Source organism: Camelus ferus, chromosome 5, assembly GCF_009834535.1.
Source record: "Camelus ferus isolate YT-003-E chromosome 5, BCGSAC_Cfer_1.0, whole genome shotgun sequence".
NCBI classification, from domain to species: Eukaryota; Metazoa; Chordata; class Mammalia; order Artiodactyla; family Camelidae; genus Camelus; species Camelus ferus.
Window position 1 is genome coordinate 2,715,595 of NC_045700.1, and position 19,619 is coordinate 2,735,213.

At 42.8% G+C, this 19,619-nt stretch overlaps 1 protein-coding gene across 1 annotated transcript in view; it reads left to right on the forward strand.

The window, feature by feature from the left end:
* CNTNAP5 (contactin associated protein family member 5) overlaps window positions 1–19,619 on the forward strand; it is a 735,160-nt gene that overhangs the window by 308,737 nt on the left and 406,804 nt on the right. The window contains 1 exon segment of the mRNA XM_032479187.1: window positions 6,270–6,417. Within this exon segment, the coding sequence (XP_032335078.1) occupies window positions 6,270–6,417 (148 nt within the window).

Consider the following 19,619-nt stretch of genomic DNA (forward strand, 5'->3'; position numbering starts at 1 on the left):
TGTGGGGATGCAATGGGTACTGCCTTACAAACATGTTAGAAAACAAGGGAACTCAGTACTTCAATTATCCTTTTTATCTCCTTAAAGGCTATCATTTTAGAAGTCTTGTCAGCCAGTAGTGGCCAGTGTCTAACCTCTACCTCTCAGTGCCTGTCTGAAATGCATTGTACACACACCCCTGAACAGCAGCTTGGAACACTGATTGGATAGACTGAGTGAGTCTATCCATTTTTAGTCTTAACTCTGCAGTTGGCCTGTTCATTACCCCCTGACTTATTAAATATGTTTTATTAAATAGCAAAAAAGTATATTTCTAATTGGCTCTGGGCTGCTAGTCCTTTCTTAGTTTTAGTTTTCTCTCTTTTTTAAGGGGAGATCCCTCAATGGCATTCTGAAAATTTCAGTCTGATTGACAAGTGCCTTGCGTGGGGCTGGAGGGTATACATAAATCATTGCTTCCAAAGACATTCTTACACCAGGCATTTGTATGCAAGAATTAGCTTTCGGAATCTCTGTGTCTCTCTTTATAAGAGTATCACTTGTTTTGGTGAAAATCTACTACACACAATGTCATTTGCGTGTAGTAGTTAATGTAAGATTCACAACCACCCTGGAGATTTTATTTTCACGCTTTTCCTGGTGAGAAAACCAAGATTCATAACCATTACGTCCTCTGCGTTCATTCACCCATTCGTTCAGCAACTCACTACTAACAACGCGTCAGGCTGATTGGAATTCACTGACTTTGAAACAACCAGGCAGATTTGGTTTGGGTGACTGAATGCTGTTTCAATGTGCCTTTAAGGAATACTGTGTTCCAGACACTTATGGTTACCTGGAGTTGACTTCAAATTGACATTATACCTTTTTCTATATATAACGGTGGTGGATGGGGAGGGATAAATTAGGAGTTTGGGATTAGCAGATAGGTACTACTGTATATAAAATAAACAACACGTTACTACTGTAGGGCACAGGGAGCTATATCCAAAAGCTTGTAATAGCCTATAATGAAAAAGAATATGAAAAGGAATATATATATATATAACTGAATCACTATGCTGAACACCAGAAACTAACACATTGTAAACTGACTATACTTTGATTTAAATAAAAAAAGTTTAAAAATAAAAACAAAAACAAAAACAAAAACTTCTAAGAAAGTCATGCATGTAATATTCAGAATTAGCCTGTCTGATTCTTGGGGCCTCCTCGTGATATGGGGATGCTGAATTGTCCAGCTGCACAATTGTAAGATGTCTTCCAAATTTAGAAAGGTTAAATATGTGTGTGTGGGGGGGTATGCATGAGGGTGTGTGTGTGTGTGTGTGTGTGTTGTGTGTGTGTGTGTGTCGTGGGGTGTGCCCCTTCAGTGAGGAAGTTGGCTAAAACCTTTCTGATGATAATGGAGGGAAATGAACTAAACATGCAGAAGGCTGAGCAAGACCTTGATGTGGGGGAGACCCATCCCTGGTAGCTATTACTGTGCCCCAGGAATTATTTGGTTTCAGTAACCTGACATGAGGGAGTGAAAATGACAATGAAATTAAAGGGTCGCTTGGCTTTAATCAAAATCTCTATAGTCCAGTTCCAATTTGATCATTTATTGATTTATGACTTACGACCCCACTCAAACTCTCCAAAACAAAGCTTCTTGTTTTAAAAAGAAGCGAATACAGATTTCCTCCCTCACAAAGGTGTTATGATCAAATTAAAGGGATGAACATTCTCTTGCTGTCATTTTCCGCCTCCCACCATCGAGCAAAATTCTGCTTGGATTTCTACCTCCTCCAGAACTTCGCACAGAGAGAGTCACACCGTGTGTGCTGTCTATGGCTGACTGCTTGTGCTCATGTAATGTTTTCTTGCAGACGTCAGTCGTTTGCACTTTTTATTGCTGAGTAGTATTCCAATATACCATTATTCTGAGTGCAGCTTGCCCTTTTTTCCCAAAAATTTTCAAAAATTTTGGAGTGGGAGCTTAGAGTTTTAATTTTATATATTTCTTCTTCTGTTTAAAAAAAAAAAAAGCACTTAAAGCCATGAATTTTCTTCTAAGGACTCCTTAGATTGAGTTCCACAAATCTTGATGTAAGTGTTTTTCTCATTGTTCAAACTAGTTTCTAGTTTCCATTACAGTTTTGTTTTTGAAGGCAGGATTACTTGGAAGGGTGTTTCTTATTAACTTCCTAAACATTGGTGAGTTTTCTAGATAATTTATTATTATCAACCCCTAATTTAATTTGATTGTGGTCAGAAAACAAAATATGGTTTCACTGGGACTTACATTAATTATGTAGAATATAGTGTCTTGATAAATGTTCCATGCGCCCTTGAAAAAAGTGTGCAGTCTGCGGAGTTCAGCGAAGTATTCTACGACCATTAATCAGCCAGTTTCAGCGGTAATGTTGTTTGAATCGTCAATATTCTTGCTGATTATTTTTGAATTTACTGTAGGTGTGTGTGCATGTAGGTGCTTCTGTCTTCATGATGAATCGACCCTTTATGACGCTGAAACTCTCTTGTGCCTTGTAACACAGCCCACTTTGTCTGTTATCAGTAGAGAAGTTCCAGGCTCATTATGTCTGTTATTTGCATGTAATGTCTTTCCCCGTCATTTTACTTTCAACCTGTCAATCTTTATTATTGAAAAAGACTATCGCATGAAAAGTATATAAACAGGCCTTGCTTTTTATTCTGCCCATCAGTTTACGCCTTTTACTTGGAGTTTGACTCGTCTTCTTTTAATGCAATCGTCAGTTGGGAAAGTTTACGTCTACTAGCTTCAAATTCCTTTCTTAATTTTCTCCTCTGTATTTACTCGTTTCTCATTTCCCATTTTATTTTGTATTAAATGAGGATTGGTGCCCCTGTGAATTGTTTTCAGGTAATCTATCCTCTTTTATGGCTCTCCTTCTTTCTTTTATTTTTATTCATTCTTGACTTACTTAAGTTGACTTCAAATTGACAACATACCGTTTTTGTATAATCTTATATAGAAACTCTTAAATAGGAAATCTCATACAAAAATCCTATAATCTTAGGGCCTTACAACAGTATGATTCCACTTCGCCTACATTCCACCCTTTGTGGTTTTACTGACATGTGTTTACATCCACATTTGCTAAAAATATCACAGTATATGATTATATTTCCTTTAGATGTGCATCGGCTTTTAAAATATTTAAGGAAAAAAAAAAGAAAACTAGTCTTGTATTTAGCCACCTGTTTACCACTTTGCTCTCCATCCCTTCTTGGACACTGAACATTCCATCTGGCACCAATTTCTGGAGACGGTAGAATTTATTTAGCAATTCTTCACCGCGGAAGTCTATAGGTCATACATGATCCCAGCTTTTGCTTAAATGATATTGCGTTTATTTTTCCTTCGGATTTGCAAGCTACTTTGGCTGGTTTCAGAATGCAAGGTTGAGCGGTTCCTACTTACAGCGTTGGTTGATCTCCATTGTTTCTTGGGAGAAGTCACCTGCCACTCATCCTGCTGTTCAGCTGTTATCCTCAGCATTTGAGCTGGCTTTGAGTGGGTGGTAGCTTTCCTGCATCTAGCAGGGCTTTGAGATTCAGCACCTGGAGAGGAAATTCTTTCTGGGCTTTTCTGTCCTCTCCTACAGCTGCTTGCATTGCTAAGCGGGGATTGCCTTTGATCTTGTAGGGAGAGGAACTGATGAACTTGGTGAGAGCAGGGCTGCAGCTTCCTTTAGATTCAGTCTGCCTCTGGCTTTCAAGGTTTATGAGTTGATTGGAGTCTACTGGCTCCAGGATGGCCCAGGGATCATGCATTGCACGCTTTGAAATCTCAGAACTTTGAGTCCACTTGGGCAGGCGCCTACGAGACTATGGGACTGCAAATAACATGACTCTGAAATAGTAAGACTTTAAGACTGCAAGATGCTGAGATCACAAGATTGCACGATAGTGAGACAGAACGAGTAAGGTGTCTGTACCATGCATGCAGTTATGCCAGGATACTGGCCCCTTTGAAGAGACCCCAGGATTCCCTCTTCATCGCACACAGCACATAAGAGATCTACAAGGGGTTCCAAGCTCCCAATATAAGCCTTTTATCTGGAATTATACAGCCAGGATTTCAATACCAGCTTAAGATATAGCCAGTCTACAAATCACATAGAACCCAGGCCAGGGCACCTTGTTACTCTTAGTGTGAATCAAGTACTGTTTAAACACAGGGGCCTACATGCTTGCAGAGTGGCTTATAGCGTACAGGATTAGCAGGGAGTCCAGAGAACTAATGGAAATCTCCCCAGTTAGGCTGTAGAAAAATGTGCGATGCCTTCATTCCATCCAAAACAGGGAGAAACTCCTCAAATCTCTCTCCCTCCCCACCCCCACCCAAAAGAAGTAGCAACAAGAGTCAATTTTAAAAGGAATTACACTCTATAGGGGAGAGTCTTTCCCAGGTGAGCAAGCGAGGGAGGCGGTTTTCTACCTGGACCAGTTGCTGAAGTGGGAATCATGACATGGAGAAGATAAGCCTGCTAAATAAAGCCATTCTTTTTTGTTTATTTTTAGAGGGGGAGGTAATTAGGTTTATTTCTTTATTTGCTTAATAGGGGTGATGGGAATTGAACCTAGGACCTCTTGCATGCTAAGCTGGTGCTTTACCACTGAGCCCATGTCCTCCCCTCAAGTCATTCTTTTTTGAATTGAGATAATGGCCAAACCTTTGACAAATCTGTGGACCGGGACACTGGCTTCAAATCTCAAGGAATTTCTCTCCACCAAGTCATTCTCATGCAGCAAGGTTTTGCTGCAAAATGAATGGTGAGCTTCTCCCTTGCTCAAAAGCCCCCATGGGGGATCCAATAGTGATTATATCAATTGCCCAGTGTCAGAGTGATTAGCTGGAGTGATTGGTGTCCAGCAGAAATGTCAGATTGTTCAAGGTACCCTAGATTCACATATATTATGAGGATTCAGTCAAGGTTGAGGTTTGAATAATTGAAATGAATTCCAGTAAATCGATAAAAGCCTTTACCTGCTGTTCACTTGGGCCATTTGAGAAACCAGTGGATCTTCTTTCTATTGGTTGATGCTAAGAGGCTTTATCTATGATACTCCAGTGGGAGAGGAAGGCAGGTAATGACTCATAATGAAGCAGGCAAATCCGTGCTCTAGCTGACATCCTGTCTTAAAGTTTAGGTACCACTGGGATGATGAGAACGTCCTGGGGGTGGCTGGAGAGCAGTGATGGCAGCACAATAACGAGATGCCCTCACTGCCACTGAACTACCTATTTCAAAATGGTTTAAATGGTAAATTTTCTGATGCAGATTTGACTCCAATGGGGGGAAAAAAGATTAGACATGAGACTTTGGATTCCATCTACAGAAAAATTTCTACTCCAGAAATCATTCACCCAAATGAAGGCCAGGAGGCATAATTTTAGTGCACCAGGTACCTCCCATGCTGTGCGTTCCTTTGCTTAAACTTCACAAGGAAATGTGAATATAAATTACATAAAAACCAGAGCCTCCTGTTCTTCCTCGTGCAGTGATTAACAGTGGAATATTTGAAGAGTGTGGGACTGTGGAAAAACCATAAAGTTTGGGATAAGACAACTTCGGAAGCGAATCCCAGACCAATTACTAACCAATCAGATGATTTGCAGGGTTTTTTTTTTCTGCTGCTTTTCTCTCTCTAGATGTCAGTTTTTTGTTTTTCTTTTTTTAACCTGTAAAAAGGTAATAATGATAATGGAAAATGCTTAGCATAGTAACCGGCTTCCATTAATGGTAACAATTACTGCTATAAAAGCCTTTCCTTCTGAGAGGAGATTTTCAGTTGCCCCCCCCACACCACAGTGATTGTGAATGTTTGGAGTATCAGAAATTCATTCTGTTATTTCCTCAGTAAAGCTTTTAGGTGTCAAGTCTTATGACTTGCTAGGCTTGTCTTATTCATAAAATTGTGGGGAGGGAACTTCTTAAAGAATAAGGTATAGTATTTCTGAAAAAAATGTATATAATATGTAATGCTGAATTTTTACCAGAGTCAGATTTCACTGGAAAGATCTGAGAAGTTGAGGATTTTCTCTGAGAGACTTTATGGAGCAATGTAGATGGATTTTAATTGATGTTCCTTGGCAAGGTAGGGTATAGCTCAGTGGTAGAGCGTGTGCTTAGCATGTGTGAGGTCCTGGGTTCAATTCCCAGGACTTCCATTAAAAAAAAAATAATGTTTTTTTTTTTTTCCCTTGGACCTCATTGGGCCTCCTTTTCTCCCTGCAGACCTTTGCAGGAAACATGAATGCTGACAGTGTGGTACACCACAAGTTACTCCACTCAGTGAGAGCCCGCTTCGTCCGCTTCGTGCCCCTGGAGTGGAATCCTACTGGCAAGATTGGCATGAGGGTTGAGGTCTACGGATGCTCCTACAGTAAGTACCCAGCGCTGCGGTGCGTTTGTGTGTGGCCCCGTCCACACTGCACTGGGTTATCTGCCTGGAGAATGAGATTGCCATTGTTTGAAAGTTATCGCTACCCTTTCATTACTTACGTGCATTTGAAAATGTGAAAATCAACCCAGAGGTAGAAAAACTCTTCTTTTATTTAGAGGTGAAGTAGCCTGGAGGTGATCACATGATAAGAGCTTTTAACAGCAACAACAGCAACAACAAAGTTTAAAATTAAGAGCTCTGGGAGTTTGAGCCACCATTTGTCTTTGCAGTAAAAGAATAATTTATGTTCAGGTTTTTCGCAGAAGGAAGGTGAGCTGTTATAAGGCACTCCCCTTCCTTGCTCTAGGATGGGAAGGGAAGAAACATTTCCACCCACTGTGATGGAATACATCTCTCCTGGAATTACGCAAGCCTTCCGCTCTTCTGTGAGTTGCTGGGGCTGAATTTAAACCTAGCATTCCATCTCCCAGATGAGGAAGGTTGTAAACATAGGTAGTGGTGGCGATCACTCTAGAATAAGGTTAAGATTATGCAGGAGAGGTTCCCAACCTTATAATTCTTCCCTGCAGGGTTTATACTGACATCTAAAATTGCATCTTAATATTTTTTTTCTACCTTAGCAGTGACATCTCCTGCTTATAGACTGAAACCCAGTGACCCCTAATGAATGAACAAATGCGATCACTATCACTTTAATATGGACCCGTTCAATAGATTCCCGTGTACGGTTACCGGAGTGCCTTGTGAGTTACATGCTTGAACTGCTTTGCAGAGCGTGATCTGCAGAACGCTCACATCAGGATCATCTGAGTGTTTCTGAAACATGCATTTCCTTAATCTTGTCCCCTACATCCTGGAATATGATTTCAGGGGAGAAGGACTCAGAAAGCTGGGTGTTAGCCAGCTCCCCAGGGAGACTACGGAAGTTGAGTCTCTACTGAAAATAAAGTCCAGCACAGAGGGAAGTTACCTGTGAAATGGTGGTCTTGATTTTGAAAAGGCACTGTCAGAAAGAAATGTGTTTTAGGACAGATGCACCAGCAAACCATTAGACCAGGGGAGAGAATGCCTCGCACGCTAGCCCTTCCATCAAAAACCAGAGATGTCTGCAAAGCAAGGGCTTACATGCTTCCTAACCCAGGATCTCTGGGGTCACCACATTCCCACGCTATCTCTTCTCTTGAGCACAGTTGTCACTAAGAAGTTCCTTTTTAAGGACAACGTGGCTCTTTCATATTGGAAATAAATAGTGCATCTGTATTATTATCTATGTTATTACTTCAGCCATCTATTTTGGTGTCATAATCCTATTAGTCTTGAACAAGCCCTCCTACTTTTGTTTCTTTCTTCTTGGCGGCGTCTTTGTTTCCCCTGTCCCTGGTTCTGCAGGCTGCACAGAAAGACGCACAGCATCATGTTAACTAATTGACCGCGGGGTAGAAAGGGACCTTTGGGCAGCGTGTCTATTTTTTTTTTTTTTTTTCCTGGTGATGGATTCCTTGGGGAATCTGATGACAGCAAGGGACTCTCTCTTAAGAAAAGTGCCCACAGTAACAGAGCAGTTTTTCTCCAATATTAAAAGGTTCGCAGATCTGCAAGAGCCCAGATCTTGACAAGGCAAAGAGTTCCTGACTTTGGGTCCAGCCCTACCTGGACTCCTCTCCGGGAAAGCTCTGCATCTAATATGTGCATCCTCTGAGGAGATAAATGACCTTCAGGTGAAAGTGCGAGTGATGGGAAGTTAACCCCTCTCTGGACACAGAACACCCTCCTCCGTCACAACCCTCAAACTGGTACAAAGTCGTCTTCCATCACTGGTCCTCGTGCTTCGGTGCTTATTCCTTTGAGGAAAAAAGAACACATCTCTTTCTCTCTCTCTGTTTCTAGATAAAACCAACACCTCCGCATATCCTCTGGATCAAAAATTCCCTTTCAACATCATCGTATCTGCTTTTTTACTGGTTCATTCCTATAAACATAAAACTTTGCTGCATAAGCTGTAAAACAAAACAACAACTACAAAAACCCTATGGCTCTATTCATCTGCCTGCCCTTCTCTCCCCCGCCCTCTTCAGAGAATGGCTTCTCGCCAGAACACGTCTTGTTTCTGTCTCCACCTGCTCCCCTCCCTTCCCACTGCAACTCTTCCCAATGGGTCTTCAGACACGTGGTGGTCAGTTTCACGTGTCAATATCAGTGCGGTTGGCGCTGGTCTCCCGCTATTTCATTATCATTCAACCAGACACCAATCCAGGTGTCACTGTGATGTGGCTAACGTCTACAGTCATGGGGATTATGCTTGATAATCTGTGGGCCTGATCCAGTCAGTTGAAAGGTTTCCCAATCGGAACTGAATTTTTCCCTCCCCTGAGGAAGAAGGCATTCTACCTGTGGACTGCAGCGCCTCTCCTGCCAGTTTCCAGCCTGGCCCTCCCGACAGCCTGCCCTTCCGGATGAATTTCAGACTTGCCGAGCCAGCCCCCACAGTCACACAAGCCCATTCCTTGCCATCGGTCTTTCTGTCCGCAGAGCTCATTGGTTCTGTTTCTCTGGGGAACTGACCCCTGTGGGCTGCTCTGTAGAAACCAGCCCCGTTGGGACCACCAGTGACCTCCATGGAGCCAAGTCCAGTGGGCCCTGCACTTCTCTGGCTGCATTCACCTCTCAGAGGGATTAGGGCTCAGTTAGATATTTCCGGTTTTAAAAACCCAGCCTTCCTTTTTATCACACTTGCTGCCTCTGCTCATTCTCAGGGCTCGGGCTCAGGATCTGTACCTTTCATAGCCCCTTCAATGCCCAGTGAGACTTACAGGGTTCCATGAGTGTCAACACCAGCTACACGCTGATCACCCCCTGGCCTGGCCTCTGGAACGGCACGTGCAGTAAGCTTCATGCCTCCACTTGGTAATCTGATAAGTGTGTAAAGTCTGATACAGCAGAAATAGAACCCTTGGGTACCAGTCTCTCAACAGCCAGCTCTTTCGCATCTCCCGTCTCCATAGACGACACTGCTATTCAGTCATTGGCTAGAGCAGAAACCCAGGAGGCAGCTTGGTGTCTCCTCTCCCAGAACCTCTGCTCCTTGCTGCTCATCTGCAGTTTACAGTCGCTCTCCCGCTTCCTTCCGCCAAAACACAGTCTAAATGCACATGCTCGTCCTCCGCCAGGCCTCCCAGAGTATTTAAATAGATTTCCACCTGGAGTTCCTGCTCATACCACTGTCTCCCCAAATTCCTTTTTCATGCACTAGCCAAAGTGGTCTTCATCAATAAGAAATACAGCCATATCATTCCCCTGCCTACTTAAGATACATTTGGATTGCCTTCCTGGCAAGTCAGATTCCTTACAGAGTGTCCCTGGCCTACATCTTCAACATCTTTCTACTTTTTTACTTCTTTCTGTCCACTTAGGCTTTCTTCCTGTTCTTGAAATATGCCAGCCCCCCACCCCCCGACCTCAGGGCCTTTGCACTTTCTGTTCCCTGGGCCCAGATCTATTTTCCCCAGAATTCTCATGGTCATCTCCTTCAGGTAATGTGATTCTCAATTCCAACATCACCTCTTAAAGAAGCTCACTCTGATCACCCCTGCACTACTTCCTGTGCACTAGTCATAAACATATAAACCCATGGTTCTATGACATGTTTTGCTTTGCTTTGCTTTCTAATTTGTCTGCCACAGACCAGAGTCATGTTTGTCTTGGCTTCCTTGTTGGTTGTTTGTCTCTCTGAGTCCGTGCATCTGAAGGTAAGTGTCGGTTAGAGCAGGCCCTGTACCTTACAAGTGTCAGTATGCATTAGACACACATCTGAATTCAGTAAATATTGGTGGAATGGATGAACACATATATCAGTCCAGTCTCATGATCTCAGCATGAAATTACTTGCTATTTACGTGCCCATTGTAGTTTGTAACGAAGCATTTTTTTGTCTTTTGATTTATGAATTTTTTTCTCAAAATTTCCCTTGAATATGTTGCTAAAGACTGGCAGAAATTTCATAGTTCTGTAATTTCCTAAGATTTAAATTTTACCATTTGGGAAAGAAAGAACTCATTAATTCAATCATTTATTCATTCAGTTGACATTTATTTATCACTTAACATATACTAAGAATCATACAAAACTTCAGGGATGTAAAGAAAAAAAAAGACTTTTTCCTGGACCTTTTACAGTTTGTATTTTTTCTTTGGAGAACTTTTTATGATTGCAATTATAAATTAATTGTGTACTTTTTTGTTTCTTTTTGACATCTGCCTCCTCCTACTTGACTCTAAACTTGGAAAAGGCAATAGATGTGCTTGTCAGGCAACCTTCCCTGTTCATCATCCCCCAGATTCTTTCCTTTTCTCTTATTTATTGAGGTGTAATTGACATATGGCATTATATGAACACAGATTCCTTTTCATAAGTAACTTCAGTCCATATGGTTTGCCACCTATTGTAAGTGTCGTGAGAATACTGGGTACTCAGTCAGTATTTGTTAAATGACTGGCATCAGCCAATTGTAAGAGATGGGGGCCACAAAGATGTAAATACAAACATACAATGAGAGATTGCGTGTGCCTGCCAGAAATCTGCAAAGGAGGCCATGGGGACCTGGAGGAGAAAATAAGTGTTACTGTTGGCAACAGAAAGAGTCAGGTGACATTGTCACACCTCGGCTGAGTCTCAAAAGTTGGTAGGCACTTCCCTGGCAGAAATGAGCCCCAGGCAGCAAGAGGGGCTGTCAGCAAAGGAAGCAGGGAACAGCTAGACTTCTGTGTCTTCTTTTTTTTTTAACGGTTAGTGCGTAAGAGGCGAGGAAAGGCACAGTGCGAAACTTTAGACATTCGCCTCTTTCTGCTCTTGCGTTTCCCATGCCGTCTGTGCCGTCTTCCAGAGCCGAAAATAGAATCCATCGGCCTGGCGGAGGAGAGGCACTTAAGTAGGAAGCAGCCCTTCCTCTGTGCTAACCTCCCCGGGGCTGCAAGTCCTTCCTCCTCAAGTCTACCCTTTCCAGTTTGCAAAGCATCCTCCTCACTGGAGGCAGCAAAGCAGACTGAGTTGAATTGCCAACCAACCTCTCTCATCATTATAGGGTCTGCCCCAAACAGAGACTTTTTTGGGGGTTTTGTTTGGCTTTGTTTGTCCTTTCTCTTGCTTCCTCCAAACCTGGCTTACACATCCCAGGATGTCGGTTCCTTGGGCAGATCCCAGGCACGCGATCCCGTGGGATCTTCTTTCCAGGTACCCCCGCCCCCCATCACTAGCCAAGTTGTCCCCCATCTTTCTTCACCCAGCACGTCAGGAGTCACTCTGGTGGTCTCCATCTCCAAGACCGCTCTGAAATGCGCATTGACTGGCCCCCTTCAAGGGCTCCCTGTAGCCTTTGGAAAAGCCCATGCTTCTCAAGCATGTTGAACCCCACCCCGCCTTATTTTGCTGCCTCCTCATTCAATTTCCACTACGTGCGCACATGCGGGTCCCTGTGCGGACTGGGAGCCTCTCTCCTGACTCTACGTTTTTATATTTGCTGATGCTCTTTCCTTAGTTATCCCAAGTCTCCTCCACCAGGATGACTCCTGGTGGTCCTTCACCACCCAGAACAAACACCACTTGCTTTCTGACGCCCAGGCCTTGTCCTGGGACCCCCGTTTATGGTTTGTGCTCCAACGCGGGGTCTTATCTTGGGAAATTGAACTCAGCTGGTGCCTCCCTGTCTCACTGCTCATTAGTCTGTTTATGGACCAGGTGGGGACCATGCCCTAGTGCTGCCTGCGGGGACCTAGATCTGTCTGACAGCTGCTCGTACGCTCCATGGAGTCTTACTGTGTATTTGATGTTTCAGACCAAGAGCCTGGCCATCCTTACTCATTTTGTGTTTTAATTGAAGTGTGGTCAGTTTACAACGTTGTGTCAATTTCTGGTGTACAGCATCGTGTTTCAGTCATATATACACATACATTTATTCATTTTCATGTTCTTTTCATTATAGGTTACTACAAGATATTGAACTGATTTTGGAAAGTTTTTATTGTATTTATTTTTAATGATAGTCCTTTTTAACAGCAGCCTCCTCTCATGTATGAGTATTTGGGGGGGGGTGTAATTAGGTTTATTTCTTTATTTTAATGGAGGTACTGAGGATTGAACTCAGGACCTCATGCATGCTAGGCACATGCTCTACCCCTGAGCTGTACCCTCCCCACTGTATGTGTATGTTTCATGTATGTACTGAAAATTATGAGCTTTTCAGATGCTTCCTTCTACATAAGTTTCTTTACTATCTCACACTTTTTCTCATTGAATAATTGACAATAGCATGGTTGCAATTCCTAAACTGAAAGTGTTTAAAGCCTATTCTGGCTCATTCTGTTTTCAGATCTCTAGAAGTAAGGATGTGTCTCCATTTTCCCTCAGTATTTATCTTTTTAAAATCTTTTCTCTCTGGTTGCTTCCATTCCCTTTTATAAATGCCAGGGTGACTGCTCCACTGACTGGGTTTTCCTGTTACTTTCGTGTCCTCAGGGCCATCTTTTTGCCGTGGTCACAGGGACGTTCAGAGTGACAGATTCCTTTTGTGTATTCAGATATGAGCAGTTGAACAAACAGTCTGCTCTTAAAAAGATAAAACCTTTCAGCAAATACTCTTGACTTCTTTGAGCCTCTGTTTCTCATCTGTAAATGACAGTGGTAATTACTGTAAAGACTACGATGTCATTTTTGAGTTTTGCTGAGTAAAGCACAGAGCAGAGCATCTAGCAAACAGCCTGTGCTTGGGAGGTGATGGCCAGTACTAGTATAGGTGTGTATCCACAGAGAGACATCCCTGTGTTGTCACTACATGTTGCCTTTTGGGGAAAAATGAACCATATTCTCCACCAGGCAAGGACCCCCTCCAATTCAGACCTCTGTCTGCTGTTGCTCTCTCTTCTGTTGTCGCAGGCTCCGGGATCTCAACTTCCTGCCACCTGCACTCTCTCTCTGCTCAGAAGTAGGATCGTTGTGGTCTCCCTCTGCATTCTACAAAGACCAAAACACAAGGTCTTCGCCTATTATGATGACCACTGCTCAGTAATTCCATGGAGTGAATAATTCCATGATAAGTCAAGGAGATAAGATTAACATCCTGATGGGTACTATTTGAAACAAGTTATACCCTCTCCTTGCTGTCTGTCAGATTCATTCTGGCTTCTTCACGCCTTCCGTGCATGGGTATCTGGAAGCCGAGCATGCTACATTGTATCCTCATGAGGATTACTGAATACCTCCCCCATTACAGGTGTCCCCGCTCTGTCACCTCTCTTGTCAAAGAGGGTATGTGGCTTCTAACTTTCGCATGAGTGTTTTCTCTCTCTGATCAATTTTCAGACTGATTCGTCTTTGGCCAAACATGTTCAGGCTGGTCAGCCAAGTAAATAAAGGATGCGGGTCCTGCTACCTTGTTTAGTTGATAATATGAAGAAGCACATTTGAAAAAAGGATGTCCATATAGACTTGTCTAAAATAAATCACCTCTTAGGGAGACTGCAAGGGAAGAAGAGGTGGGAAAATGAGCAGCATTCTTAGTTGTGGTTAATGGTGCCTCTTCCTAGGGGAGAGAGAGAGAAAGCCAGTATCTTCCCTACTGGTGTCCATTTTTGCATCATGAAATTAGCAGTTTCCATTAGAAATGCCACCACCATCTTCCTCAACACTCCTCCCCCCATTCAATATGCACAGTATGGTGCAACTCACACTCCCAACGTCACAACAATCGTTTAAGATAAGAATGACTATCCCAGGGTATACAGAAAAGAAAACTGAATTCTATAAAGGTGGTTTGCAGTTTGCATCCTGAGTCAAATGTTTCTTCTGAGCTCTAAAAAGACTATATTCATTTGCCTGATTGATACCTCAGTTTGGTTATGTCATAAGTAGCTCAAATTTAACACATCCCAAAGGGAATTCTTAATCAATGTGTATCCTGCCCATATTCAGTGTCTTCTCCTCGTGACCTTTCTCACCTCGATAAATACACCTGTTGTCCAAACCAGAGCTGAGATTCTTCCTCGAAATCTCCATACCCCTTGCTTCCTTCAGTAAATTGAACACTGAGCTCCATCAGTCACCACCAACACGTCCACTTCTTTTCCTCTTCACTTCTTCTGTCACCTGAACTTTTAACTCAGCAATCGACTTTCACTCCTCTTTTCTCTTGGTCCATTTTCTCTGCAACAACCAGCAGGATCATCATAAAATACAGAGTTGAGCCACTTCCTGCTGAAAACCTTTCAATGGCTTCTGCCCGCACTGGGAACAAACCACAGTCCTGTGCATAAGGACAAGCCTGCAGAGCCGGGCCTCTGCCTGCTTCACTGGCCTCATCGTCCAGCAAGCTCCCCTCCCTCTCTGGGCTCAGACCCCATCAGTCTTCCATCTTGCCCTCGGCCATGCTCTCTCCCACATTCTCTACCCGGAATGTTCCCCTCCCTCCAACTCCTGCAGCTCATCTCAGCCAGTCTCAGCTTTATCATCATTGTCTCAGGCAGGTTCCAATTGATCCCCAGTTTAAATGAGGTGACTCTTATTTTCCTGTCCTGAAACATAGCAAGCTGTTCTTTCAAAGCATTGATCACTGTCTTGGGTGGTTGGAACACCCACCATAGACTGAGTGTCTTATAAACAACAGAAATCTGTTTCTCATGGTTTGGGAGGTTGGAAAGTCCAAGACCAAGGCACAGCAAATTTCGTGTCTGGTGAGGGCTCACATCTCAGTTCATAGATGGCCATCTTCTCACCAAGTCCTCACCTGGTAGAAGGGCAGGGGAGCTCTCCAGGGTCTTTTTCACAAGGGCACTGACCCCATTCATGAGGGCTCTGCCCTCATGACCTAATTACTCCCCGAAGATTCCTTCTCCAGAGACCATCTCATTGGGGATTAGGTTTCAACATATAGAACTTATGAATTTTTGGGGGGGATACAAACATCCAGTGTACAGAAATCACTGCTGATCAATCCATCCACAGATAGATACATTTATATACATACATGCATAGATATCTAATAGTTATTTCCATGTGTATTTCCTTGTGAATTACCTGTCTCACCTCCCAGTTTATGGACTCCATAACGTTACAGCGCATACCTACTGAGATACTCAGTTCTCAGCACAGAATGAGGCCCATTTCAATTAAAGCAGTTACATTCTTGACTGAACAGCTTCCCCCAGGTGACACAGTCCGTACTGCTTTTACCTCCTTGAGCCCTCCAAGGCGGGTCTGAAAGCATTTAGTCATGTGATACAGGGAACGCTTATGAGAGGGAAAACATCATTTTCAATTTCCCAATACCTGTATTAGGAAGACAAAAGTGAGTGTCCTACGATTTCCGAGCATGTGCAGTCAAGATGTCTAGAGACCGAGGTAACTAGTGCCCAGTCCAGGAGCTCCTTGACCGTTCACCTGTGCTCTCAAACCTAACTCTGGGAGAATCACCCGGGGACATGTATTTGTCAGTACCTGCTCTGGCCACACTATTCCTAAATCATCATCACCGTAGGGACCCCAGCATAAACATTTTTTCCCTCTTCCCAGGTAAGTGTTACGTGGAGCCAGAATTTAAAACTATTCTCTCAAAATCCTCTTCTAACTGTGAGAGTCAGCTCGTTCATAACTGACATTGTCATTTTCACGTCTGTGATTGTTAATCTTAAGGATTTTCAGTAACATGGAAACACGTTTGAAAGTAGTATACTATGGTATAATTAATAGTGTGGCATTATTATTATATAAAATATCAGTTCAATATTATATAATTAAACTGATTATTTAATATTATATACAAAAGATGAGCTCTGCACTCAAATCCACAGAGGTGTAAACCTAGCTCTGTTACCTACTGATTGTGTAATCTTGGACACTCAGGTCCTCTGTGGACACAGTCTCTTTTTCTATGAAGAGAATACTAATAATAGTGCTCATTTCTTATATGCAATTTACTTGAAATAGTGCTTGGCATATGATAAGCATCCGAAAAGTATTAGCATCATTATCTTCGTCTGATATTTAAGTTGGTGGCCAAACTTCTCCCCATCTTACCTTTTCCTCCTTATTCGGGACCACATCCCACCTGGACCTCAAAAGAAGGAAGTCAACTTTTTTATACACCTTTAGGCAGATCCCTAAAGATTCTTTCATGAGGCCTTCTGGAGACTTCAGGCTGTGTAGACTTCCATTTGGGGGCTTCTATTTGAGTTTCTTAAAAAAGGGGGAATACTAATTAATTTTAAAAAGCATTATACATTCTGATAAGGTGCAAGGATCTGTCAGGCTTCCCTCATTAACAATTACAACCGTCACTTGATAGCTGAGCTCACCTTCCATCCACACAAAACAGACTCTCTGCTATTTGGTTAATGATTGCCAAATGGTGTCATCGAAAATTCCTCAGCCTCAGAGCTGAAGTCATGTTCCCTTTCCCCAAATAAATCTCTTTGTCATCCAGCCTCAGCTGCCCTCTCTCTCTCGTTTTTCTCATCATCTGGGCCATCGATCATACGCAGTGGAGGCCACAGGGTTGTAAATTTCATCCTTGGCATGCTAATCCATATGGCCTGATTACAGGAACCTAAAAGGCCAAGTTTATAGCCCCCAAATCCTGGAGAAGAGGGGGAAAGGCAGTAACTGTCAGACCTAGGGGTTCGGAGGCCTCAGTGGAAGCCTTGAATCCCACTTTGGAAATCAGAGCACTTTATCGCTGGAAACACCCCCAAGATCTTTCATTGCAATTCTTTGGTTCTACAGATGAGGAAACTGAGGCCCAGAAATTTCTTAAAAAATAGTTAAAAAGAATGAGATCTGCCTACTCTTTCTCTTAGTTCATAGAAGAGTCTCTTCTATGAAGAGACAGATACATGTATGTACGTGCAATAAAGACACATTCAGTAAAAAACATTGATATGCTACAAAAGTTAAACTTTCTTTTTTTTTAAATCACTGTATTATTTAATTATTTTTATTTTGGCAGGAAGGGAGGTAGTTAGGTTTATTTATTTTTAGAGGAAGTACTGGGGATTGAATCCAGGACCTTGTGCATGCTAAGCATGCGCTCTACCACTGAGCTGTACCCTCCCACCGCAGTCAAACTTTCTGATCTAAAATAACTTTACTGATTGAATTGAGTCTTAAGACTTCCTCAGCAGATAATGCACACACCTCAGTGACCCCTCCTCCACTAAGCTTTGGAGACAGAGAAATTAGGGACACAACCCCTGCCCTTTGGGAACTCAAGAATTCTTTGCAGCTACTAAAAGCAAACCAGTAAATGCTTGCAGTGGAGGTTGAGGAATCAAGCCTGCGGTAAGGCCAGCAAAGGGAGGGAACGCCCACAGCAGACAGTTCCCTGATGGGCTAATGTCTTGCTGCCCCGTGTGTGACTTGACTGACTCCATCTCTCTGATTCCCATGACCTGTGTCCTCATAGTGGCGATTGTACAGGACAACTTGAAAGGGAAAATGACCTAAGACTTAGATCAACCGCTTAATGCAGCAGTGGCTTCCCACACAAATGCCAAGGCCTTGCCTCCTGCAATTTGTTTTCTGTTTACTCCTTGTTGAAATGGTCACTGGACTGATTTACTGTTACTCCCCCCCGCACCCGGTCTCCTGGCACTGAGTTCTGTGGATGGTGCCAGGATAGAATCATTACCAGAGAGTGTTCAGTTTCCCCCAAACAGAAAACCATGAACAGCTTTTTTTTTTTTTTTTTTTTTCCTTTAGGAAAAAAATACCAACCAGTTTGGCGGGGGCTAGCAGCTCTCTTCTCCAATTCTGATGCCATTATGTAACTGCCTCTCATTAGGTGAACACTTTCAGGGAGCAATTTTGTGCTGCGGTTGAGGACTTCTGACGGCTCAGGTCACGGTGGAATGCTGGTTCTTTCTCCATATCCCTGCTCAGTAGCCACCTTCGCCCTGATCCCTCTTTCTGTGAGCTTGTGAGTGACGTTTATGAAACCATACCCCACTTTACTGAAACCCTCTGTTAACCTGTCTGCACCTTGTGGTGACGGCATGTCCCAGCCTGCTCCCTGGGGTCCTCGTTCCTGCCGGTCATCTCTGTTTTATCACCTGCTCCCCTTTTCACTCTCTCCAGTCCCTGTGTGGCTCACAGGTGGTAAAGACTAGGATCACCCTTTCCTTCTTTGCATCCTTTGCCAGGAGAGTGATTCATCTGCCTGCTCAGTTCTGTGTGTCTTGAGTCCCTGAATGGGAGGGCCAGTGTGTGAATCACTTTGCATCTCACCTTTCAGTACAGAGACCAGAAAGAGTACAGAATGTACCCAATATCTACCTATGCATTTAAGTTTAAACTACTGGAAGGATTTCTCCCATGTTGGAAGTCACCTAAAATGAACACATCCTTTGGGTGTAGTCTTTGTAGTCAGAGAAGACTCAAATCGGACGGCAAAACTGGGTGGGCTCAGGAGGTGTCCACAAGTCTAAGATACCCAAATAATCTAGACGTTTTCAGAAGGCAAGGGTGACCAGTGTTCACAGCAGCACTATTTACAACAGCCAAGACATGGAAACAGCCTAAATGTCCATTGACAGATGACTGGATAAAGAAGATGGGGTATATTTATACAATGAAATACTATTCAGCCATGAAAACCGACAACATAACGCCATTTGCAGCAACATGGGTGTCCCTGGAGAATGTCATTCTAAGTGAAGTAAGCCAGAAAGAGAAAGAAAAATACCATATAAGATCGCTCATATGTGGAATCAAAAGAAAAAAAAAAGACAGATGAACTTATTTACAAATCAGAAACAGGCTCACAGACATAGAAAACAAACTTATGGTTACCAGAGGGGAAAGGGAGAAGGAAGGGATAAACTGGGAATTTGAGATTTGCAGATACTGACTACTATATATAAAATAGATAAACAACATGTTTATACTGTGTAGCACAGGGAACTATATTCAATATCTTGTAGTAACCTATAATGAAAACGAATAAGAAAACATATATATGCATGTATATGGATGATTGAACTATTAGGCTGTACACCAGAAATTGACACAACATTGTAAACTGACTAGACTTCAGTGAAAAAATAAAAATAAAGAAGGCAAGCGAGACTGTCAGAGCTAAAAAGTCTATCTGCTAAAGCTAGGATTGGAATTTAGAGCATTGGTTCTGTTTTGTGTTTTTTGTT